The following is a 25,437-nucleotide window of genomic DNA, read 5'->3' on the forward strand; positions in this document are numbered from 1 at the left end:
CGTCGTTGTGGGAGTCCAAGTCGTCACTCTCACCTTAACGCCAACCCTAACCTGAACCCGCCATGCTTTCCACATTCAAACCCCGGGTTTGCACCACCTGAGCCAATGTGCCCGGCAACTTTACCACAGCTAACACAACTTGAATCCCAAACCGAATGCGCAACGGCAGTGGCTCCTTTTGGCTACTATCCTGTTGCCCTTGCTGGCCAAATTGGCTTCTTTAGCTTAATAGGCAACATTTATCTGCGTCATATCTGGAAACAATTATGCCCACGAAAGAATTGCGTTCCGTTTCTACTTGGACCATTGCGTCTAACATGGATGAGTCCCAGGTTGAGCAAGAACACCCCCATCTCCAAAGACCAGCCGAAAGCGCCAGCCAAAAGCGCTCTCCGCAAGCCGAATCCTGGGACACCGAATCATGAAACAAGCATTAAACTCTATTCAACGAGTCAAGACAACCGGCATCAAAGTTATTTTAGGGAATGCGGCACATCAGAAGCGCTGTACCTTATGTACAGACCTGCATACAAAATCTCCGTTGAGAATCTCCGATCCTGGCTCGCGCAGTCGCGTCGATCTGATGCCCGCCATCCCCGCCATCATCGCCCTTCCTGGATCTGAGCAAAACAGAAACCTGGCAAACACACACGGGGGCACCTGTAGATCAGGCAGTATCCGGCTGTGCATTCTGTTGCAGTTTTTAGAAGTAGGACATCAGCCTCTTGTCAGTCAGAAAACCGTGGGGCATTAAGCGCGACGCGTTGCGTTGAGTGTACTCCATAAGCTGCTTACTACACTGAGTGTTTGCTGTGTTTGGAGATAAGACGCTGCGCCGCCGGGGCTTAGGACACGAAAGTCATCTTACGAGGCCTGATGCCTCCTTAATTCCACACATTCGAACAGGAACTTTCGAAGGAACTCTCTCAGAGTCCTCTCATCACACTTTCTCGCAGCCGCACCATTCCTGAGGCCAAGGACCAAGACCGAGATCCATCGTTGCACCCTTCTGTTCTTCGCACTGCCTCAGGCTGTCAGGCTACCATGGAACGGCTCCCGATCCCAGTCGAAAGCCCCGCTGCAGCGACCTTGCTCGGTTGGGGTTTAGTGGCCTGCTTCCTCCTCACCAACGCCAAGGGTCTCCCCTTTGCCCACAGCATCCGCTTGCTCCCGTCAGTCTTCCGGTTGCTTCGGCTCCGGCGGTCCTCCTCACCAAAACACGATGCACCTGTGATTGGATTCGGGACATCCTCCGCTGCGCATCCTGCTCTCTTCCGCCACCATGTCACCAGCTCGCGCACCGTCTTGTTCGACCTGGACGTGAACATGCACAAGTCCAACAGCACTTTCTTCGCCGACGCCGACAGCAACCGCGCCGAGCTGTTGACCAAGACGTTGAGCAAGGGTCTGGCTGCTGCGATGCCTCTGCTGGCGGCGGTCCAATGCACCTTTAAGAGAGAACTCCGCGCGTTCCAAGCATATCAAGTCTCTTCGCGCATCCTGGCCTGGGATGAGAGGTCGTTGTTTATCGTCACGTACTTCCTCAAGCCTGGGACTAAGCTGCCCTCTGAGGTTGAGCTGGCGGGCGGCCCAAGTGCTGTCCTGCAGGACGCGAATTTGAGGAGAGCGGTTTACGCGGTCATGGTGACTCGTTATGTGTGCAAGTCAGGGCGCCAGACTGTGGCGCCTGCGGTTGTCTTGGAAGCTGCAGGTCTGCTTGTTTCTGAGTCTTGTGGACAGTCACAGGAGAAGGGATCCGCGAACTCTGCGTTGTTGAGTGCTGAGATTGTTGAGAAGGCAGTCAGGAGTGGGATGAACTATGTGGTTCAATGTATGGCTTGAGGATAATCTTATTAGAGTATTCACTGAAGTAATGAATGCAACCTGATGATAATTCTCCGTGGAATTGGCTTGAACTCCGTCGTTTCTTGAATCATCGCTGACCTCAAGATGTCAACGAAGAATGTGGCTAATTAGTGAATTGTGGCGATGTACTTTATATGTCAGTATCCGATATTATTGAACAACGGCACTAGTTGTTTTCCCCCGCGTCAATGTTTTGGTAGTGTTATTATCGAAAAATCTATGTAGAGATATTATCGAAAAATCTATGTAGAGATCGGAAGCTCTCTTTGCAATAATCCATTGATGCTGTGGTCGGGACTTCATTGTACAAAGTCACAAGGAAGTTGTACACAACAGCAACATAATCTCAATGAACCACTCATACCAAACCAGCAAATATTTACGCAGTACCAGGGAACCGTCGTCGGGTAAAGGTCGATCTTCCTCTCTTTTATGACTGGTTTAAATTTTCGACACCAAGCAGAAACACCACTCTGTGTTTCGTTCAGACTTCCCCTTCCTGGTGATTTCTGTTCGCCAAGTCCATAGCCCGGGCGTTTCTTGTCACAGAGACAGACAAGCTGTTTGTGATTTCCACATAACAATGGCATGTTGGTCCCGACAGAACTGCTGCCTAATATAATTGCGCTCTGTCACATGGTCCGAGTGAGTTTTCATGTATCAGAACTCCTTAGTTGATAGAAAACACAGACTGACCCTTCAAAACTATTCGGGCAGCAAGCAATTCTGGAGGCAACCTTGAAGAATTCACCATATTAAAGTTTGAGAGCGAGCTAATATCTGTGGTCAGGGTTGGGAATTAAATTTAAATTCTTATGAAGAGCAAGGTAAGTAAATATAGGGAGTCGGTGCTAATATCCTTAGCTCTCTTTCTGGAAGATGACCTATGTTTTAATACTACAAAACCCGAAGACAACCGGTAAAGCTACAGCAGAAGGGGCAAAAAGTAAGTTGCGAACGTGAGACGCAAAAGTGAATTCTAACTAATACTTGGTAATGTCGTAGCTAATACAACAGATGAGAAGCATAAGGTAAACGCAAATGTTAGGTTCTCCTCAATCTATGCCAAATTGCGAGGAGATACCGCGAAGGCCCACCCTAGGGGATGTGAGAATGAACGACAAAAGTGGGAGTTACAGGCAATAATAAGCTCTAGAGAAAACAGAGGAATGCCTTAAATGTAATTTAACAATCGGAGTAACATAACCCCGAAACGGTGCCTTGTTCACCGAACTAAGCCGCTGCCTTGACGCTGAGGTTAGAGTCCATAACTGGGGGAACTTCTTCCTCAACCTTCTTGGGCTGTTTGACAGACTTCCACTCCATGAACAGAGCTCCAAACACTGAAAGCGCGGCCAAGGCAACCGCAAGGTAGAAGGTTTCAGTGAAGGAGTCGTTGACGGTCAGAATGAGATCATCAAGCTTGTCCTTGGGAACCGTGGCGGAGAGGGAGTTTTGACCATGTCCGAGCAGCTCATTGCTGACAACGCCAGTGATTCCCAGATTGTTAGCCAGATTGGCAAGCAGCCGACTCTGGAAGAGGGTCTCGCCGGCAGCGATAATGATGGCCGCACCAAAGGCTTGACCAAAGACGATTATCGATGTGCCGGCGGGGATGTCGTTTTGTGGAAGCGCAGCCTGAACGCCGACCAGAGGCTGCTGAAAGCCAATGCCGACCCCGAGACCGAAGATGGCAGGGAAGGCCAGCAGGGCTGCTTTTGAAGTATCAGGCTTGATGGTGGTGAGAAGACCAAGACCAACAGGCATGAGCAGAGAGCTCGCAAGCATGAAGGGGGTGTAGTAGCCAAACATGCTAACGAGGGCTCCACTCCCGATGATGCCAATGATGACAGCCACCAGCATGGGCAAAATGCCAACACCAGAGTCTGAGGCGCTGGTTGAACCAACTGTCTGGAACCAAAGCGGCAACTATTATGGTAGGGTTTGTCAGATAGAGTTCGGAAAGAAGTGGCAGGAATCCTACTTACAAAGTATGTGATCACAACCAAGGCCGAGCTGATGCAAGTAATGAACCAAAAGCCGGCAATGACAGCGCGATGCTTGATGACACGAGCGGGGATCATAGCAACATCGGCGTTGCGATGTTGGAGATAGCCCTATAACCAGACCAGTCAGTATCTTCAAGGACTTCTTGAACTGCCCAAAGTGGATAACCTACGAAGACGCAGAACAACACAGCTCCTAGAACGAAGAGAAGGATGACATCGTTATCGGACCAAAAGTGGCCGGATGTGCCTTAGACATTGTTAGTCTACCGTTGAAGATCAACATTGAGGGAACTGCAACGACGTACCTGCGATGTGAAGTGCCAACAGGATGCAAACAATAGGAGGAAGAAGCGAAACAGCTCCGAGAACATCGAGTTTGTACAGGATTTGCAGCCAAGTGAGGTTGCTCATCTGCATACCCGAAGACGTATCCTTGAAGCTGCGCAGGCACAGCAGTACCACCAGGAGAACAAAGCCACCGATGGGCAAGTTGATGTAGAAGCACCACCTCCAGTGAAGCTTGTCAGTCAACACACCACCGATGACCGGCGCGGAGATCATGGCGACTCCCTCCATAGCCCCGATGGCGCCGGTGAGGACAGGCCGGAGCCGGAGCGGCACCACCTTGCTCATGATGATCAGACCACCCGACAAGATGCCAGAGGTACCAAGACCCTGAACAGCACGACCGAAGATCAGGACGGGGGAGCTGGGAGAGAGGCCAGCGATGAGCGAACCGATCATGAAGATGAGGATGGCCGAGGTGAAGACCCATTTGGCAGGGAAGACGGTGTAGATGCGGCCGTAAGGAATTTGTGTCGCGCACGTAGCCATCAAGAACGACGAACCATACCACCCGACGTCGTCAAGGCTTCGGAACTCGCCAGTGATACGCGGAACCGCAGTGGCAATGACGTTGACATCCATCGCCACGAGGAACACGGCCGCACTGAGCGCAACAGTGACGGACAGGAGGGGCAGGCCGGTGAGGCGAGTGCTTGGGTCATCGTCCTCTTCGCCATCGGGAGAGGGGGCTGGTGGGTTCTGCGCAAGGTATTTCTCGCGGAACTCGGAATCGGCTTGGCTGAGGCCATCGTCGGACAGCAGAGTCTTGACGCGGGCGGGCTCAGGCATGTGCGGGGGAATACTTTCAAACCCACCCGCAACGCTGGGAGCCGCGGTTGTGTTGTACTGATTATTGAGGACGTCGATATGATCATGATGGCCAGGAGCGTAGCTCACCCTCGACGAAGCGAAGACTGTGGCGGTATCAAGTCCGGCAGTGTTTGTTGTCGTGGCCACTGATCCTGACACTTGGTGGGAGCCCTGGAAGGAAGAAGCAACCGTGGACGCCGGGACCTTTCCCTTGATCGAAGAGGTAGCGTGAAGGGATGGCGCGACGGTGCTCACCCCTTGGGTGGTGGTATCCCCCTCTGAGTTTCTTCTCTCTTCTTCCTCCAACGCGTCCAGCCCATGCCCTTGAGGGGCAACGTATACGGAACCCCTCGACGCGATGGTGCCCCCCCTTGTCGCAGTGGTGCTCGGGCCTTCGCCACCATTGTACTCTCCGGACTGCTGGCTTTGAGACCGTTTGGCTTCTTGTTCTTCATCGAAGTTCAGAACGTTCAGCACTTGTTGTGACCGGTTGATCAACTCGGGGAGTTCATCGCCTCTGGTGGTGTATACGCTCTGCCGGTTGTCGTAGTGGTACGAAAACGTCGAGACATAGGACTTGCGGTTGTTGCCGTACCATGTCTTGATGGATTCGGAGGTCGATGGCCGCCTCTCGACACCGGCTTCGTTGAGCCCCGTGTAGAGGGCATGGGTCATAGGCCACATGGTGGGCGACTTGGGAGTTGACTCTGGGGAATAATCGACTTGTCTTGGAGAAGAACTTGGCAAATTGGACAAGATGGACAAGAAGACCAAGCCCAAAGTGTCAAAAGGGAGCGGTACCAAGAAGGAGCATTGGCCGGCAAGGGGCCAGCATGTTGAGTGTTTATTTGGAAGTGACCACGCCCTTTACCTCAGCGGTCATAGTCATTTTCCTCGCCGTTGGAGGCGCAGGGGCGGCGAGTACTGTACAGTAGCATCTCATGTGACAACTCATTTCCTTCTCCATCTGATGTTGTTTCATCCGGTTCCTTCAAACAATATTGTTGAAGCCTGCAAGCATCCACATCGCGATTTCGAGACCGAGCTTGTCGCTGACTCGGGAGCGATGGCCTCGCGAGGTTGCTTACTACTAACTCCTACGGTCCACTTACACAGGCGAAGGATTACTATGCCCCCGCCACGCCCGAACCCTGTCCGTCCCCAAAATGGCAGCCAATGCTACCTAGCACACTAGGCTGCGGCTGAGCTAAGGCAAGCCTATTTTGACACCATGCATGGCTGCACAGTGAGCAGGGGTTCAATGAAACGCTAGCCAGGACATTGGAACAGTACCCTCCAGAGGCGCAGTTTGGTGTCAGAACTAAGATCTGATGTAAACATGGATCACATACACCGTTGGGATCAACACCAGGTATCTCGTAGGCAGTAGCTTAGATCAGACATAATAACCTCCGTTCGAGAAGTTCTCGAAAACTAGCTCTGTCCCTCAGGAACTCACACACACCTGACCATTCCATCTCCGGGGTAGCCCATAATTACCAGCTATTGTCCGTCCTCGATAACGACGTCAAGCACCATTACACAAGACTTTCATCATTATTCTCTTCGTCTAGACTTGCACTTACCTACTTCTAATTCCGGTCTGCAACCTATCTGAGAGTTGCTAGAGGACAGAACACACATCCCCGAGAGACGCAAATCATAACGACATCGATTAATCCGGGAACACCCGTTTCTTGTCACACACCACCTAGATTACATTACACCTTAGACGTTCCCGTCAGATACCTTAGCAAAAATGTCGCCCAACAACGCCATGGACCGCGCTGCCTTTGAGACAAGGTGGCGTGAGTACCTCAAGGACGCCGTCCCATCTGCGTTCCCTCCCCGCTACAACCCCAGTGAAGCCGCCACCCCTGGGGCTATTCTCCGCCGCAAGATCCGTCTCCCGCAAGGGATGAATGCCGAGAGAGCGCAGTCTCTCATCCAGATTGCCTGGTGTCTGGCTATTGTGCATTATACGGATACCCCTGATGTTGTTATCGGGCTTCTGTCGACGGAAGGGGGCGAGAAGCAACGGACATTGGCAGCAGTGCCGTTCCGTTTCCACATGAAGCCTAATCAGACCGTTCTCAAGAGCATCGATGCCCTGCGCGAGGGCCAGGAACTGGCTCGGGGCCCATTGTCAGTGAAAGACGTGGCGAAGCTCGGTCCCGAGCTGGAGGAGGCAACCAAGTTTGGCACCCAGCTCATCATCCACGGCGACGCAAACGCCGCCGACACGGACGTGGAGATTCCCCTGGATAGGGCTGTTAATTTGGAGTGCACCCTCGCACGGACCCGGGTGACGACTCAGGTTTTCTATGACGATGCCGTCATTAGCAGGACGGAGATGCAGAGTGTCCTCGACACATTCGAGCACCTGTTGCAACAACTCACCGATCCCGCCAGCCTCCGCCTTTCCAGCACACGCACCCTGGGCGATCTGAGCCCGGCCAGCAAGGGCGATGTTGCCCAGGTTGCCGAGTTGAATGAGGATGTGCCCTCGCCGGTTGAGGATTGCATGCACCACATGGTCGAGCGGATGGCCCAGCAGAGGCCGTCTGCTGAAGCTGTCTGCTGCCAAGGCTTGGGGATGTCCCTGACCTACGAGCAGCTCAATGCCATGGCCGATAAACTGGCTCACCACCTGGTGTCGAAGGGTGCGGCACCTGGACGGATCGTTCCGTTTATGTTCGAGAAGAACCCCTGGGTCATTCCAACTCTTCTGGCCATCAACAAGGCCGGTGCAGCATTCGCGCCGCTCGATCCTGCTCACCAGTGGCAGGACACACGGGGGCTCCTCGGGGCTTGCGAGGCCACCTTTGTGGTGTGCTCGCCAACTCACCAGCGCCGGTTCGCCGATCATGGCATCGACACAGTGGTTGTCGAGCCGGCTCTCTTCGACAAGCTCGCTGCTCTCGGACCTGTAACGGCCCATCAAGCTCAGCCATCGGATATCGGCTATGTCATCTTCACTAGCGGCTCGACGGGCACGCCCAAGGGTGTTCTTTGCAGCCACCGCGCCTGGTGCACCAACACGACCGCCCATGGCCCTCGGGAGTTCCACAACGAGGAGACCCGCCTGCTCCAATTCTCGGCCTACACCTTTGACATCAGCATCACCGACATCTTCACGACCCTGGCCTTTGGCGGCACCGTCTGTGTTCCCACGGAGCATGAACGGCTCAACGACCTGGCTGGTGCCATCAACCGGATGCGCGTGAACCACGCCGCCCTGACGCCCACCGTTGCGCGGTTCCTCCACCCAACGGCAGTGCCCACGCTTAAGGTGCTCGTCACCGGTGGCGAGGCAATGTCCGAGGATATCCTGTCGACATGGGCCGAGGTGTGCCATCTGGTCAACTCGTACGGTCCTGCCGAGTGCACCAGCCGCGTTGCCTGCGCGGTCAAGTCCGCCAGCGACATGCCGAGCAACATCGGCACGAGGATGGGTGCCGCGCTGTGGGTGACACGCAGCAACGACCCTACGCAGCTCGCTCCCATCGGCGGTATCGGCGAGCTTCTCGTCGAGGGCAACATCCTCGCAAACGGATATCTCAAGGACGACGAGAAGACCAGGGCCGCCTTCATCGAGGCCCCTGAGTGGCTCAAGGCCATGTACCCGGAGCGTGCTCAGAATGCCCGGCTGTACCGCACCGGAGATCTCGTGCGCCAGAGGCACGACGGCTCCTTCGAGTTCATTGGCAGGCGTGATGCCCAGATCAAGGTCAATGGTATTCGCCTTGAGACTGGACATATTGAGGCCAAGATTAAGCAGGGGCTTCCCGAGGCCGCCAGCCTCGTCGTGGACAAGGTCACGGTCACGGGCGAGGACGGTCAGGCGAAGCAGACTCTCGCGGCCTTCATCAAACATCCAGACTTCACGGCTCCCGATAACGCTGTGGTGCAGCTGGTTGCCGCTGATGATGCGGTTCGTGAGTTTGTCTTCAACCACCGCCGGTCTCTGCTTGCGACGCTGCCCTCGTACATGGTGCCCAGCCACATCTTCCTGGTCAACACCATCCCCCTGGGTGCTACCGGTAAGGTCAACAGGCGGGCACTGCAGGCCTTCGCTCATGGCCTCTCGTTTGAAGAGTCCAGTCAGTTCACTGGATCTTCCCAGGGTTCAGGCAACGCGATCGAGAAGCCGCGTACTGAGACGGAAATTGCCCTGAGCAAACTCTGGGCACAGGTCCTCGGGATTGATGCTGGCAGCATCGGCAGGCAGGACAGTTTCCTTGGTCTCGGTGGCGACTCGGTCTCGTGCATGAAGCTGGTCTCGAAGGCCACGGCGGCTGGCCTCCGTCTGTCTGTCGCCGACGTGTTCCAGTACTCGACGCTGGCCGAGCTGGCCAAGTTTGTGACTGGGTCGGATGACGACGGCGCGTCCTGTGTGGTTGAGCCCACGGAGCCCTTCGAGCTTATTGGCGGTCCTTCCGAGTTCCTCAATGTCCGCGGGGAGCTCCGGACCAAGCACAAGCTGGCCGCCAACAGGGTTGAGGATGTCTTGCCCGCGACTCCGATGCAGGAGGGCTTGATGGCTGAGACCGTGACAACCCCGGAGGCTTACATCCTCCAGGAGGTTCTCAGGCTCTCTCCCGATGTTGACATGGACAAGCTGGAAGATGCTCTTGAGGTTCTTGTCGAGAAGTTCCCGATCCTTCGGACGCGCATTGTCCGTCTTCGGGGTCGTGGCACCTGCCAAGTGGTGCTGTCAGACGGCGAACCCGTCGAGGTGAACTTCGTCTCGGAAGATATCAACGCCTTCCTGGCCCGGGACAAGAAGCAGCACATGGGGTATGGCGACGCCCTGAGCCGCTTCGCCATCGTTTCTGACCCGGCTGGGGAGAGCTACGTGGTCTGGACGAGCCACCATGCCATCACTGATGGGCACATGCATCAGCTCATGCTGCGCATGCTCGAAAACGCGTACCAGGGCGACTCTCTGGATGCGTCGGACGCCCTGCCCTTCAGCCAGTTCGTCAAGTACACGACGAACGAAGAGTCGAGGACGGCTTCCATGGACTACTGGCGCCAGGAGTTTGCCGGGTTTGAGGGCACCCACTTTCCCAACTGCCCTGATACGCACGAGCCCGCCATCGACAAGTACATCTCGCACCGCATCACGCTCCCCTCGGAGTCCGCCCGTGTCACCCCGGCCATCTTGCTCCGTGCCGCGTGGATGGTGGTGTTGTCGCACGCGAACAATGGCAGTGAGCTGGTCATGGGTGTCACACAGTCTGGACGTGACATCAACCTCCCTGGCGTCCACGCCTGCATGGGCCCCTGTCTCGCCACCATGCCGATCCGCGGCGGCATCGAGGAGAACTTGTCCTTCTCGCAGTTCCTGGCGAAGGTTCAGCAGCAATACGTCAACGCGATCCCCCATCAGCAGCTCGGCCTTCAGAACATTCGCAAGGCCAGCGACGAGTGCGCCAATGCAGTCAGCTTCCGCAACCTTCTCGTCGTCCAGCCTTCGTACCCCAGCGACTCCAAGATCTTCACCCCTGTCCTCGACGCCCGCAATGCCGGCGACCAACTCAACTTCGGCCTGCTCCTCGAGTGCAACCTGGGCGCTAAGGACATCGAGGTCCGCGCCGGCTTTGACAGCTCGATCTTGTCCGAAGCCGAGGTCTCTTTGCTGCTGCACCGTCTCGAGCATGTCCAGCGCCAACTGGGCACGGCTGCCAACGGCAACCTGCTGCTGTCCAGCTTGGACATGGTCAGCTCGCGTGACCTGCAGATGATGGAGACTTTCAACCCCGAGGTGCCTCCTCTCGATAGCTGCCTGCACTGGTTGATTGAGGAGCAGGCTCGGCGCCAGCCGGATGCCCTGATGGTGGACGCCTGGGATGCTCAGCTGACGTATCATGAGGCTAACGAGTACTCTGATCGTCTGGCTGGCCTCCTTGAGCAGCTCGGCGTTGGCCCCGAGGTCATGGTTCCGTTTGCGTTCGAGAAGAGCGCATGGGCGACGGTTTCGATCCATGCCATCCTCAAGGCCGGTGGCGCCTGCGTTGGTGTTGACATGTCCCACCCCCGCGAGCGACATCAGCGCATCATGACCGACACGGCAGCCCGCGTTGTAGTGACGTCAAAGATGTATGCTAGCCGCCTCGAGGGACTGGGTGTGCGGCACATCGTGGCAGTCGACCGCGAGATGCTGGACAGGCTGCCCGCCCGGCAGCCCCTGACCGCCGGGGCCGCCCTCGTTTCGCCGAGCAACGCCGCCTGGGTTGTCTACTCGTCCGGGTCGACTGGTGTCCCGAAGGGCAGCATCTTGGAGCATCGGTCTCTGGCTTCGACCTCTCGCACCAACTCCGAGATCCTGGGCGTCGGTCCGTCGACGCGCGCCATCCACTTCGCCAGCTATGCCTTCGACGTCGCGATTGAGGAGAACGTCATCATCCCCATGTACGGTGGCTGCGTCTGCATCCCTTCGGATGAGCAGCGCCTCAGCAACCTGCCTGGCGTGATGAAGAGCATGCGGATCAACTGGGCTGATCTGACTCCCACTGTCGCCCGCCTCCTAACCCCCGAGAACTCCCCCTACCTGCGCACCCTTGTTCTCGGTGGTGAATCGCTGACCAAAGACATCATCGACACTTGGGCTGGTCTCGACGGCATTCGGCTGTTCAACACCTACGGCCCTTCGGAGTGCTCCATCCAGTGTACTTCGAGCAAGGCCCTCGCTCGCGTGGCTACCGGTGCCAACATCGGCCGGGCTGTCAATTGCAAGCTGTGGGTTGTTGACGCCGAGGATCCACGTCGCCTCCTCCCGATCGGTGCTGCCGGTGAGCTCCTGATTGAGGGCCCCATCGTCGGCCGTGGATATCTGAACCAGCCCGAGAAGACCAAGTCTGCCTTCATCCAGGGCCTGCCCTGGGCCACTCCTGGTGCCGATGGTCAGCCTCGCCGCTTCTATCGCACTGGTGATTTGGCCAAGTTCAACCTCGACGGCACCTTGGATTGCTTGGGCAGGCAGGACAGCCAGATCAAGCTTCACGGCCAGCGCATCGAGCTCGGCGAGATTGAGTACAACATCACCAAGCGTCTCGCTGTCCCTGATGGTTCTCAGGTTGCTGTGGAAGCCTTCAGCCCTGGCGGCTCCTCCCGCAAGCTACTGGCGGCTTTCATCCAGTTCTCTGAGACTGACAGGGCTCGGGCCCTGAGCAGGACAGTCGACAACGTTGCCGGGCTGTCTGCCATGGACATGACGGACGGCCTCCGCCAGGAGCTGCTTCGCATCAAGTCCGAGATCTCCGAGAAGCTTCCTGAGTACATGGTCCCGAGCTTGTTCGTCCCGCTCTCGGTCATTCCGACCAACACCTCTGGCAAGATCGACCGCAAGAAGCTGCGCGAGCAGGCATCCAAGTTCGACACGGGTCGTCTTGCCCTGTACTCGCTCTCCTCGCCCACTCAAACTGCGACAACCGAGACAAAGACTCAGGCCTCCTTCTCCTCGCCAGTTGAGCGTGCCCTTGCCATGTTGTGGGCGGACACCATCGGCATCGATCTGACCCAGAACCCCATTGGCCCTGATGACAGCTTCTTGGGCCTTGGAGGCGACAGCATCACTGCCATGCAGCTCGTCGGCAAGGCCAACGCTGCTGGTCTTAGTCTGTCTGTCTCCCGCATCCTCAAGTCGCCCAAGCTCAAGGATATGGCGGCTGTGGCTGTGGTTTCGGACGAGAAGGCCCTGAGGCAGTTCGTGCCTCCTGAAATCGAGATCACTCCGCCGGTCACCCCGACTCCTCCCACTGAGCTCTTCCCCAAGCCGAAGGCTGCCCCTGAGGCTCCTCAGGTTCCTCCCGTTACTCAGGCTCCTCCGGCTCCTCCGGCTCCCCGGGTTGTTACTGAGACCGTGCAGGCCCCGACCCCGGTGAAGCCGGAGCCCGCGACCTTGCCACGGATGACGCCTCCTGAGAGCCCGGTGGCTGGCGAGGGTTATCTGCCCTTCCAGATGGTTTCGGCCAAGATGCCCGTGGCTGAGATCAAGGAGCAAGCCTCGGCGAAGTGCGAAGTTGCCGGGGATCGCATCCAAGACGTGTATCCTGCAACCCCTCTGCAGGAGGGTATGATGGCTCTCACCGTGGACAAGGCTGACGCATACGTCCTTCGGGATGTGTACGAACTGCCCAACGACGTTTCTGTAGAGCATTTCATGGCCTCGTGGGACATCGTTGCGAAGCACAACCCCATCCTGAGGACCCGTCTGGTCTTCATTCCCGGCCTCGGCACCTGCCAGGTCGTGGTTGATGAGTCCATCCAGTGGACTCGCGCAGACAACATTGACGAGTACCTCCGCGAAGACCGGGCTAAGCCCATGAACTACGGCACCTCGCTTGCTCGGTTCGCCATCGTCGACGATGGCAAGCGCAGGCAATTCGTCTGGACCGTCCACCACGCCCTCTATGACGGTTACTCGATGGATATCACCCTCGCAGCTGTCGACCACGCCTTCAAGACCGGGTTCGGCGTTCTGCCCACTCGTCCGTTTGCCGAGTTCATCGCATACCTCAACAAGATCGACAAGGACACCCTGAAGCAGTTCTGGATTGAGCAGCTCAAGGATCTCGAGACCTCTCCTTTCCCCGTGGCGCCCACTGGCCACCGTTGCCAAGCTGACAACACCGTTCAGTTCTCGATCCCTTTCTCGCTCGACCGCAGGGCTGGTGTCACCATGGCGACCCTTCTCAAAGGCGCTTGGGGCATCTTGGTCTCGAAGCTGTCGGAGTCTACTGATGTTGTCTTTGGCGTCACTCAATCTGGCAGAGATGTCGAGCTCGATGGCATCGAGAGCATGAATGGCCCGACGATCACTACGGTTAGTTCCCCTCGCTTAAGCACTTAATTAATAGAGCCTTGACTCACTCGTGAACAGGTCCCCTTGAGAATCAAGATCGATGGTCAGCTCTTCGTTCGGGACTTCCTGAACAAGCTGCAGGCTCAGGCTGTGGACATGATCCCGTACTCCCACGTCGGCCTGCAGAACATCAGGAACATGGGTGGCAGCGCCACGCAGACAGCCTGCGACTTCCAGAACCTGCTTGTCATTCAGCCTGGGGAAGAAGACCAACAGTCGCCGCTCTTCAAGAAGCATAGTTCGGCTACTTCGGCTAACTACCTCAGTGGCTACGGCCTTGTGGTCGAATGTGCTCTTGGCAATGGCGAGATCACCTTCTCCGCCCATCACGACTCCAAGGCCATTACTGCTGCCCATGTGGAGAGGATCTTGCATCAGCTCGAGCATCTCCTGCACCAGCTGCAAGTCAACAACGGCACTGGCCGCCTCAATGATGTGGACATGTTCTCGCCGGCGGACCGCGCAGACCTTGTGGCATGGAACAGCAACTTCCCCAAGGTTATCAATGAGTGCATCCACGACGTCATCACCAAGAAGGCGGCTGAGAGCCCGTCGAGTGTCGCGATCGCTTTCACTGGCGGAAGCATCACCCGCAAGGAGCTCGAGGATCTGAGCACTCACCTCGCCCACCAACTGCGCGATCTCGGTGTTGGCCCGGATGTTCTCGTCCCGATCTGCCTCGAGAAGTCCCCAGAGGCCATCGTCGCCATGCTTGCCATCCAAAAGGCCGGCGGCGGTTTTGTGCCCTTGAACCCCACGGATCCCACGGACCGCCTGCTCGACCTCTTGGACCAGGTGTCGGCGACCGTGGTCATCTTCTCGGAGCAGACGAAGCACCTCTGCACACCCTTGGTCTCCGAGAACAAGAAGAACAAAATCTCGTCAATTGTTCTGCCGAAGACGATGGAGGAGTGGGCTCCGTTGAAGACTGAGCCCGTTGTCTCTGGAGTCAACCCCAAGAACCTGGCCTACGCCCTGTTCACTAGCGGCAGCACTGGCAGGCCCAAGGCTGTGTTGATCGAGCACATCGCTGTCAGCTCCAGCACCTATGGCCACGGTATTGCCATGGGATTCGCCGACTTCCCTCGCCGCACCGTCCAGTTCGCCAGCTACACCTTCGACGCCTGCATCGCCGAGATCTTCACAGCCCTCCACTTCGGCGGCACCATCTGCGTTCCGACTGAGCATGAGCGCAGGAACGACTTGGCCAAGTTCATCCGCGACATGCAATGTGACTGGGCATTCTTCACGCCTTCCTTCGTGAAGCTGCTGCACCCCGACGAGGTTCCCTCGATGAAGACAGTCGTCCTCGGCGGTGAGGCCCTCAACCAAGACTGCATCGACGTCTGGGCCGACAAGGTGCGCCTGATGAACGGCTACGGGCCGACCGAGACTTGCGTCTTCGCTGTCACCCGCGACATCCCCGCCGCCGAAACGCGCCAGGCGCAACAACAGCAGCCCGCTGATGCCGCGCCGCGGCGCTTGCACAAGCCGGAGACGATCGGTCACCCGGTCAGCTCCATCGGCTGGGTTGTCGATCCCAACGATCCCAACCGCCTGACGCCTGTCGGCTGCGTTGGTGAGCTGTTGCTGCAGGGCCCCAATGTGGCTCGTGGATATCTGGCCAACCCTGAGAAGACTGCTGAGGCGTTTGTTCCCAACCCGAAGTGGCTGCGCGCTTTTGGGCACACTACCCAGCAGCTCCTGTACCGGACTGGTGACTTGGTCCGGCAAGACGTGGAGGATGGTTCTTTGACCTACCTTGGCCGCAAGGACAACCAGACCAAGGTCAACGGCCAGCGTTTGGAGCTCGGTAAGTGGAGCGCTTGCAAGTAGTGATGTGATGGCCACCAGGTATTGTGCTGACACTAATTCAGGTGAAATCGAGACGCAACTCAAGGCCAAGGGTGAAAATGTCGAGTCCGCCGTCGTCCTTGCCACGAAGAACAGCCCCGTCAAGACTCTGGGCAAGAACCAACAGAAGCTGGCCGCCTTCGTCCACTTCTCCGATATCGAAGCCCCGGCTTCGATCGACAAGCGCGACATCATGATGAACGTGGACGACGAGATGGCAGCTCGCCTCCAGCAGCTGGAGAGTGCCGCACGCGCGACGCTCCCTGGCTACATGGTCCCGTCGCTGTGGATTCCTGTCCGCACAATGCCGACCCTGGATGCCAGCGGCAAGACTGACCGCAAGACTCTTGCTATCCTCCTGGGTGGGTTGACTGCCGAGCAGTTCACCATGTACTCGCTCAGCTCGGCTGAGCAGGATGACGATGTCACCGGCAAGCAGGAAGCAGAAACCGACATCGAGAAGAAGCTGGTCGAAATCATTGCGCCGATCCTTGGTATGCGTCCCGAAGATATCGGACGCCAGGACAGCTTCTTCCGCCTTGGTGGTGATTCGATCACTGCCATCCAGCTTGTCGGCGCTGCCAGAATGGCTGGCATCACGCTCTCCTCGGAGCTGATCTTCCGCCATCCCAAGATCTGCGATATGGCCGACGCAGCGGAGAGGGCTTGCAACGGCGGCTCTGGTGTTTCTGCCCGGCCCATCGCCCCCTTCTCTCTTCTGCCCGCTGGCAAGCGCGGCGAACTCCTCGACGCGGTTGAGCGCAGCTACAGCATTGAGAAGGCAGCCGTTGCTGATCTCCTGCCTTGCACTCCTCTCCAGGAGGGTCTGATCTCACTGACTGTCAAGGACCCCGAGGCCTACGTGCTCCGCGAGATTTACCGCCTGCCCCCTAGGATCGATATGAACCGCTTCAAGGCCGCTTGGGAGGCGGTGGTCAAGGATGCCGCTCCTCTGCGCACTCGCATCGTCCACCTCGGCGAGCACGGATCATTCCAACTGGTCATGAACCAGGACAGCATTCCGTGGCGCACGGCCAGCAAGGTCCAGGAGTACATCGACCTGGACAAGTCCCAGCCCTTCGACTACGGCTCTCCTCTGGCTCGCTTTGCGCTCATCGAGACCGAGCGTACGGGCTGCTACTTCATCCTCAGCATGCACCACTCCGTCTACGATGGTTGGTCCAAGGCACTCATCATGAAGCATGTCCAGGAGGCCTACCGCGGCATCTCTCTCCAGACCTCCCCGGCCAAGATTGCCCCTTACAACCGCTTCATCCAATATCTTCAGCAGGTCGACCCCAACGAGTCTAAAAAGTTCTGGCGGGCGCAGTTCGATGGTCTCGAGGCCCAGGCCTTCCCCCGCCTGCCCTCGGCTACCTTCAAGCCCATCCTTGACAGCACCTTTACGATCAGGATCACCCGCGACCGCGCCGTTAGCCAATGGACCACAGCCACGGTCCTCAAGGCCGCCTGGGCCTTGGTCCTCACCCGGTACACGGGGTCCCCTGACGCCCTCTTCGGCGCTGTGCAGACCGGCCGCAACGTGCCCATCCCGGGCATCTCCGACATGATCGGCCCCACCATCACCACGGTGCCGCTGCGCATCCGGGTTGACGGTGACATGACGCTGGCCGGCTTCCTCAAGACCGTGCAGGATCAAAGCACCGACATGATGCGCCACGAACACATGGGTCTGCAGAACATTTCGCGGATCAGCGCCGAGTGCCGCGAGGCTTGTGGCTTCACCAATATCATGGTCATCCAGCCAGCTGGTCAGGGCAATGCGGACCTGGATCAGATTGGCGCGACTCTCATCGAGGACCAGGACAAGGGCTTCCTCCGCTTCGGAATGGGCCTTGAGTGCTCGCTCGAGGAGGATTCCATTACAATCACCGGCGGCTACGACAAGCGCCTCTTCACCGAGGCTCAAATGCGCCGGATCCTGAGGCAGTTTGAGACAGCCGTCGCTGACATCGACAGGAAGCATGAGTCTGGCGTTCTGGTCAAGGACGTCAACCTCGTCAGCGTCGAGGATCTGGAGGAGATGGCCAAGATGAACGAGGACACTCCCGAGGACATCATGGAGTGCACCCACGAGGTGATCCACCGCACGGCTCTGGAGCGCGGCTCCGCCATGGCGGTCAACGCTTGGGACGTCGACTTCCAGTACCTCGAGCTCGATCATCTGTCCACCAAGTTGGCCCACCACCTTCGCTCCCTCGGTGTGGGCCCTGAGACGGTCGTGCCTCTGTGCTTCGAGAAGTCCGGCTGGGCGGTCGTTGCCATCCTGGGTGTTCTCAAGGCTGGTGGTGCCTTCGTGTTCCTCGACCCCGGATACCCGATGGCTCGCCTCAGCGGTATCGTCCGGCAGGTGAATGCCAATATCATCCTTGCCTCGCTCAACCAAGCGCCGCTGTGGCACAACTCCAATGTTTCGGTCATGATCATCGACAACATCTCGATCGAGTCGCTTCCTTCACCCGCCGACCAGGTCGCCTCTGGTGTCAAGCCATCCAACGCCATGTACCTCATCTTTACCAGCGGTTCGACGGGTGAGCCTAAGGGCTGCGTCATCGAGCACCACAGCTTCCTTACCTGCGCCAGGGCTCAGGCTGCGCGTTCCCAGATGACGACCAGCAGCCGTGTCCTGCAGGGTGCCTCGTACTCCTTCGATGTCAGTGTCATGGAGATCCTCACGGCCCTGACAGTTGGCGCCTGCGTCTGCGTGCCCAACGACAACCTCCGCAAACGCAGCGTCGTCGATGTAATCAACGACTTCCGCATTACCTGGGCTTTCCTGACCCCATCGATCGTCAAGTTCATCAAGCCTAGCGACATCCCCCACCTCAAGACGCTCATCCTGGGCGGTGAGGCATTGACGAAGCAGAATATCAAGACTTGGGCCGGCCATGTGCGACTTATCAACGGCTATGGTCCCAGCGAGTGCACTATCGCGGCTTCGTCGCATGCTATCTCCAATCCTGAGGATGATCCGGCAAACATCGGCAAGGCTCTCGGCGGCATCTGCTGGATTGTTGACCCTGAGGATCACAACAAGTTGGCGCCCCTGGGTACGATTGGTGAGTTGGTTGTGGAGGGCAGCATCGTGGCGCGCGGATATCACAACAAGCCGGAGAAGACGGCCGAGGTGTTCATCGAGAACCCAGCCTGGGTGGAGGAGGTTCCTAACGGCAGCAGCAAGAGGAGGATGTACAAGACTGGTGATCTCGCTTACTTCAGCACCGATGGCGACATCATGTTTGTCGGTCGCAAGGACGCCCAGGTCAAGGTCCGCGGCCAGCGCATGGAGCTTGGCGAGATCGAAACCCACCTCACGCGCAACAAGAAGGTTCAGCACGCCGTCGTCTCCTACCCCAAGACGGGCCCGTGCAAGCGCCAGCTGGTCGGCCTCATCTCGTTCGAGCATCTCGGCGCCACTACCAACTCCAGCGGCGAGGTCGCCTTGGTCGACGCCAAGCTGACTGACCGCATCACGACCGAGGTCGCTGAGCTCTCCCGCGACCTCTCCGGCCGGGTCCCATCCTACATGATCCCGGAGGTCTGGGTTGTGGTTCAGAGCTTCCCGCTGCTCCTTTCTGGCAAGCTCAACCGCAAGCGCATCGAGCAATGGCTGGGTTCTATGGACAAGGCCACTCACCAGCGCATCTGCGGTATGGGCGCCAGCTTCCGGGTGCAGCAGCCGACGACGCCCGCTGAGCAGCTCATCCACAAGGTGTGGGTTGAGGTTCTCAAGCTCCCTGCTGACGAGGTCGGCGTCACTCAAGAATTCACCACGCTCGGCGGTGACAGTATCCTTGCCATGCTCGTGATCGCCAAGCTCAAGGCGGCGGGCGTGCGCATCACCATGGCCGACGTGGTCAGCGCCAGGACCATCGCTGGACTTGCGGCTCGCATCACGCGCATCGGCGTTCAGATCCCTGAGGGCACCGTTCCCGCCCTTCCCCAGCCGACCGCCGTGGAGGAGTCGACTGAGCCGTTTGATCTCACCCCCATCCAACAATTCTACGCAAACTTCGCTCTCGGTGACGACTACCTCTCCAGGCAGACCAACAAGCACTTCAACCACACCTTCTGCTTGACCGTCAAGAAGCCTCTGTCTGCCGATACTCTCCGCACCGCGTTTGAGGCACTCGTCAAGCGCCATGGCATGCTCCGTGCTCGGTACGTCCGGGACGGCACCGTGGCCTGCGGCTGGCGCCAGTACATCTCTAAGGACATCACTGGCTCGTTCCGCTTCCGCAGCTGGGACAACGTCACGGTGAAGGAGATCCGGACCGAGCTCGAAGAAGCCCGCACCACCCTGGACCTTGAGGCAGGCCCGATCATGTCGATCGATCTTGTCACTCCCAACAAGGACGAGCAGTACCTGATGGTTGTCGCCCACCACCTTGTCGTCGACCTCGTCTCGTGGAACAACATCCTCCACGACCTCGAGGACTACGTCAAGACGCAATCGTTCACCGCTGACCCGCCTTACCCCTTCTCCGTCTGGGCCAAGGAGCAGCAGCAGTACGCCATCAAGAACTTCCCGCCGTCCAAGGCCCTGCCTCTCCGCGTCATGCCGGCCGACTACAAGTACTGGGGCATGGAGGACCGCCCGAACGTGGTCAAGGATGCCACTCATCATACCATCACCCTCTCGAAGCGCGACACCGCCACGCTGCTCACTCTCTGCAACAAGGAGTTCGGCGCCGAGCCGATGGACATCCTCTGCTCGTCCCTCACCCACTCCTTCCGCTACGTCTTCCGCGACCGCCCGGCCCCGACCATCTTCCGCTACAACCACGGCCGTGAGCAGATCGAGGGCGCCGACCCGTCCGGCACCGTCGGCTGGTTCACCACGCTCTCGCCCATCCAAGTGCAGGTCCACAAGAAGGACGACAGCGTGTCCGTCCTGCAGCGCGTCATCGACGCGCGCAAGTCGCTGCCCATGAACGGCCTTGGCTTCTTCGCCTCGCGGTACTACCACCCGGCGGGCCCCAGCGCGTTCGGCGCGCTCGACAAGATGGAGGTGACGGTCAATTACCTGGGCATCTCGGACAACCAGCAGCGGAGCAGCGAGAACTCGTCGCTGTTTGACATGGGCAATGCCATCGAGGGCGGTCTGGGACCGGATGGAGAGGATGTCAAGGGCTTCGCGCTCTTCTCGATCAGCGCGGAGGTCAGGGATGGGAAGATGTGCATCCAGTGCACGTGGAGCAAGAAGATGAAGAGGCAGGTTTCGGTCCGGGAGTGGTTCTATGAGTATGGGAACGCCTTGAGGGACGTTGCCCACCAAGTGAGGAAGGTTGTGAAGGCTCGCGAGCCGAGCAGGTGGGATTAAGGGGATTGGTATTGGGACATGGGTTGGTTGGAAGTTTGAAGCTTGGATGTCCAGTCGGTCGTTTTCTTTTCCAGTTTTCCTGTCCTTCATGTTTTCTTCCATATTTTCCTCCTTTGTTTGGGTCAATATGGGTTCCTGATTGCTGGCTCACTCATTAGAACCATAACATTTCCTTTGTTGTTGGGAACTGGATGTTTGGGGAAATGGCGTTAAGGACTAGGTTTAGGTTTTGGAATAACGGAGTTTAGGTTTTAGAAAACTTTGTCATTTTTCTCTCCCACACGAACCTTTTATATTGTGCCAACGTCTCAGACGTCCCTCTCTTTGCTTCTTTTCCCAAGCCTTCTGATCGATCACAACACGCAGAAAGCTCTTCGCCATCTCACTACTCACTCCTATATACGCTCCACTTCCACACTCTCGTGAGTAATTAATCACCCCTTTTTCTCCTCTTAGCCATCTTGCGGACCGACAACATGTCTGAATCGCACAATACGGCCAATGTTGACAACGAGGTCGTCGTGATCGATGATGACGGAGACCTGATCCTCCGCACTCCCAGGAAGGATTTCAAGGTCTGCTCCTCGGCGCTCCGCCGGGCCAGTCCGACGTTCAAAGCCATGTTGTTTGGCCCTTGGAAAGAAGCCAAGCCAGCAACAGGGCCGTGGTGCGTGGACCTCCCGGATGATTCCCCGGAGGCCCTCGAGATCCTCCTGCCTGTCATCCATGGCAAGACATACACCGACAGGGACCTGAAGGAGATTGAAGTTCGCCATATGGCCCACGTCATTTCAACCGGAGAGAAATACCTCATGGAAAGCATTCGTCCCTGGACCTCCCAGTGGGTCGATGCTTGCAACAAGTTTGGCTGGTGCAACGAACTCGACGTCAGGTTCGGCAAAGAATATCTTGAAAACCTCGACTCGGCCTGGGAGCTGGGACGGCAAGACGCCGTTGTGTGGTTCCTGGCGCATCTACTGCACAATGGCAAAGCGGCGGACCTCGAGAAACTTGCCGACGAAGGTTTCTTCAAGAGCAAGCCACATCTTACGCGTACGTACAGTATCATCAACACACAACCTTGAACACGTCCAGTTACTTACCATGGGAACTCACAGAGTCACTCCGTTGCCAACGCCGCCTCCTGGTGGAGCAGTATCTCCAGGAGTACTACCAAGAGTATTCGAAACCCTGTCAGTTCCGCGGCTCGAACGATTTAGTTGCCGACATTGCTCAGCGCCAGGCTTGTAAGGAAGCCAAGATCGCCGCCATGAAGGCCGGGTTCCGAAGCCATATCTGGATTTTCCCTAGCAGCTGGAAGGCCTTCAGCCACAGCCCAAAGGAGCTTCAGCGTGCTGTTGAGGCAGCCTTTTGGTGGTTTACACCCAGCCCGGGACACGAAGGCTGCAAGCCCAAGGAACTCCAGATCTTCCCCTCGCCAGAAACGGTAGGGGGACGCATTACAGAACGTGTCTTGACCAAGCAGGACGTTTCTGTTCTTGCAGATCGTCGCTGGACACTGAGCGCATGGCAGACTGGTAGAGTGGCGAGGAAACAGACAGGAGGTGAGGTGAATCAAGTGGTCCGTGGTCGCGGGGTGGAAGGGCAGCATTGCCCATGTGGGAAGTTCACTTGTACCTTCATGTATGGTAATAAAGTCGTCCAAGAAATCGGAGGGAGGGAACCCGACCGGTAGGGAAAATGACCGTTGGTTGGCAGCCTTGACCAAGATGAGGTTCGCTTGATTTGCGCATTCCTTCACCCGTACCTAAGCTTGAGTGGGTTGGTTTCTCTTGAGTCAAGAAACGGTCCATGTGCACGCCATGATATCGACAAACCCTGGGCTAAGGTTTAGGCTTTCTTGTCAAACATGGAGTTAAGGCTTAGGTCTGAAGGCAATTGGTGCTTTGTCTCGGGTTTTATTCCACACCGGTATATTAGCCATCTTCTAGTACCAGTACTGACCAATCTTCGTTTCTTCTTTTTTTCTCTTCCTTCAACTACCTGAGTTTCCACCTACCACCTCCCAGAAACGCGACTTCGGGATAATTATAACTCTCACACTCTAGAGATACTCCCACAACAAAGTTCACTTGGGGTTCAGTTCCACTTCACCACAAGCGGCACGGAATCTCGACCCTGTCGTTGAATCACCACCACAATGGAAGTCAGCACAGAGGCCCCAACTCATACTATCGAGCGCGAGGTGATGGTCATCGATCCAGATGGTGACCTAACCGTACGCACCACCGACAAGGACTTCAGAGTTTGTTCCTCCGCAATGCGCCGGGCCAGCCCAGCCATGAAGGCCATGCTCTTTGGCCCATGGAAAGAAGCAAATCGAGGTCCCGGTCCCTGGATTATCGATCTTCCCGACGACTCATCCGTCGCTTTTGAAGTCATCCTGCCAATCATCCATGGAGCCTCATACACCGATTATGACCTGTGCAAGATCGAGGTTCACCACATCGCCCACGTCGTTCCGGTGGTTCAGAAATACCTGATGACGCCCCAGCTGGGTCCGTTGATCAACCAGTGGATCATGGCTCGGCAAAAGCACGGTTGGGGTCTCGACCATGAAGATACTCTTGACGACGAATACCTCGACAATCTCGAATCTGCATGGAATCTTGGACTCACTGGGGCTGTTTCTTGGTGCTTGGCCCACCTTCTCTACGACGGCAACACTGAAGACCTCGACCTTCTTGCGTCAGCAAGGTTCTTCCAAGAACGGCCCCACCTCCTTGGTAGGTTGAAGTTAACAATCCAGCAGGGATCATAATATCTGATAGAGATCCTAACAGCGCCTGGTCACAGAATCGATTCGCGCAGAGCGGTGCCGCTTGATCGAGAAACACATGAAGCTCTTCTACATGGAGTATTTCAAACCATGTCAAGCGACAAATCCGTCCCCCGATGTGGTTGAGGAGATGGATCAGCGCCGGGAATGCTATGACGCCAAAATTGCGGCCTTTAAATCCATGTTCCGCGCCTGATGGGGACATTCCAAAGAGTTCAGCGACTTGCAAGATGAGCGCAAGCGACGTTGAGTATCTCGTCCAGGCTGCGTTTGATGAGTTTCGCCCCAGTCCGGGGCACGAGAACTGCAATCTCTCAGACGCATATTCTTTCTCCTGGCCAAAGAGAGACGAGAGAATCATCTGGAGGAAGGTCCTCACGCAAAACGATGTTGACATGCTCCAGGAGCGTCGGGATGCTTGGCATTTCTAGTGCCCTAACGCCACATCGGCAAACAGACTGTCTGGCGCTCCATCAGGATGAGGACCAGAAAGGTACCTGGTATGCAGAGACGCGGGAGTGGAAGAACGTATACTGCAAGGTGACATCCGATGGTTGGCGGTACGGAAGGTGGGCGGGCATGTCTGCGGAGTTTTGACATTTCCCTATGCATTCCCATGCGTATCGCTGCTGCTGGGAAAGTGAAGGGGGTATCAAGCAGGGAGCAGCAGGTCAGAGGGAATTTTTGGCGGGGTACTTTACTGATATGACACCGAATTTATCTGGGAGTTCTCTGGAAATTTGCCGCTAGATTCCACTCCAGATGGTGAGACAAATGGTCTGAACGTCTTGGCTCCAAGGACCTCGGAACCTCGAGGCCGCATGGGAGTTGGGCATTGTCGAGCCCCGTGAGCTGGCATTGGCCCATCTCCTGTACAATGGCACCGCCGACATTAGTCAAGTAGATTTGGGAGGCCGACAAACAAACGCCACGGGAACTCAAAAGCCGCAGCCTGTTGCGCCTGATAGACGAAGGAGACAAACGCGCTGGGCGCCTCGATGCAGGTGCCCAACTTACCCCAACCCTAAGCCACAGAGCCCGTGCTGGGGTACAAGTTAGGGTCATGTCTTTCTCTGGAGGGTTAGGGGGTTAGGGTATTCTACGGATTAGGGGCGACAGTCAGCGGCGAATGATGGGCTATCTACCCTAACCCTGCCCCTGCTTATATTCCTCAGGGGCTGGAGGCAAACGCTCCAGCATCCAAAGCTGCAAGTCGCACCAAGACCACTCAAACTCAGTCAATAGGTAGTTAGACTTCATGAAGGTCTTGAAGCTTGGCTTTGATGAGTGTTACGATCCTCAGGTGCATGTTTCCTGGAATCATGGATTTGATGGATGGCGGGCTACCCTCCTGTAGCCAACCCACCATGGTCTATAGTAAGCAGGCGTAGGACATGCAGCTCTCCAAATCCAGACCAGAAGCCAGCTTACTACACTTGAACTGCAAAAAAAGCACATTGCGAATGAGAACCACAGTGGTCTAACATACCCCAAGATTGAGGATAACGCCGCGGGGTCAAGAATCCTTGTCAAATTGATG

At 57.0% G+C, this 25,437-nt stretch overlaps 5 protein-coding genes across 5 annotated transcripts; 4 read left to right on the forward strand and 1 right to left on the reverse strand.

The window, feature by feature from the left end:
* Positions 1-1,044: 1,044 nt before the first annotated feature.
* Positions 1,045-1,842, forward strand: VTJ04DRAFT_5395 (uncharacterized protein; the record flags this gene model as incomplete). The annotated part of the gene is made up of 1 exon (XM_069363506.1): positions 1,045-1,842. One exon carries the CDS (start codon positions 1,045-1,047, stop codon positions 1,840-1,842), a length of 798 nt encoding a protein of 265 aa, XP_069220346.1.
* A 1,257-nt stretch (positions 1,843-3,099) lies between these two features.
* VTJ04DRAFT_5396 (uncharacterized protein) lies at positions 3,100-5,714 on the reverse strand (the record flags this gene model as incomplete). Its single annotated transcript, XM_069363507.1, has 4 exons — positions 3,100-3,795; positions 3,855-3,983; positions 4,046-4,122; positions 4,181-5,714. The coding sequence occupies 4 exons, from the start codon at positions 5,712-5,714 to the stop codon at positions 3,100-3,102; spliced, it is 2,436 nt and encodes an 811-aa protein (XP_069220347.1).
* Positions 5,715-6,789: 1,075 nt separating this feature from the next.
* Positions 6,790-21,097, forward strand: VTJ04DRAFT_5397 (uncharacterized protein; the record flags this gene model as incomplete). The annotated part of the gene is made up of 3 exons (XM_069363508.1): positions 6,790-13,860; positions 13,918-15,712; positions 15,777-21,097. 3 exons carry the CDS (start codon positions 6,790-6,792, stop codon positions 21,095-21,097), a joined length of 14,187 nt encoding a protein of 4,728 aa, XP_069220348.1.
* Positions 21,098-21,573: 476 nt separating this feature from the next.
* On the forward strand, positions 21,574-22,620 carry VTJ04DRAFT_5398 (uncharacterized protein; the record flags this gene model as incomplete). Its single annotated transcript, XM_069363509.1, has 3 exons — positions 21,574-22,150; positions 22,216-22,544; positions 22,603-22,620. The coding sequence occupies 3 exons, from the start codon at positions 21,574-21,576 to the stop codon at positions 22,618-22,620; spliced, it is 924 nt and encodes a 307-aa protein (XP_069220349.1).
* A 638-nt stretch (positions 22,621-23,258) lies between these two features.
* On the forward strand, positions 23,259-24,093 carry VTJ04DRAFT_5399 (uncharacterized protein; the record flags this gene model as incomplete). Its single annotated transcript, XM_069363510.1, has 2 exons — positions 23,259-23,844; positions 23,915-24,093. The coding sequence occupies 2 exons, from the start codon at positions 23,259-23,261 to the stop codon at positions 24,091-24,093; spliced, it is 765 nt and encodes a 254-aa protein (XP_069220350.1).
* Between the last annotated feature and the right edge of the window lie 1,344 nt (positions 24,094-25,437).

The sequence above is a fragment of the Mycothermus thermophilus genome, assembly GCF_041956435.1.
Source record: "Mycothermus thermophilus strain CBS 625.91 unplaced genomic scaffold VTJ04scaffold_3, whole genome shotgun sequence".
In the NCBI taxonomy this organism is placed as follows: domain Eukaryota; kingdom Fungi; phylum Ascomycota; class Sordariomycetes; order Sordariales; family Chaetomiaceae; genus Mycothermus; species Mycothermus thermophilus.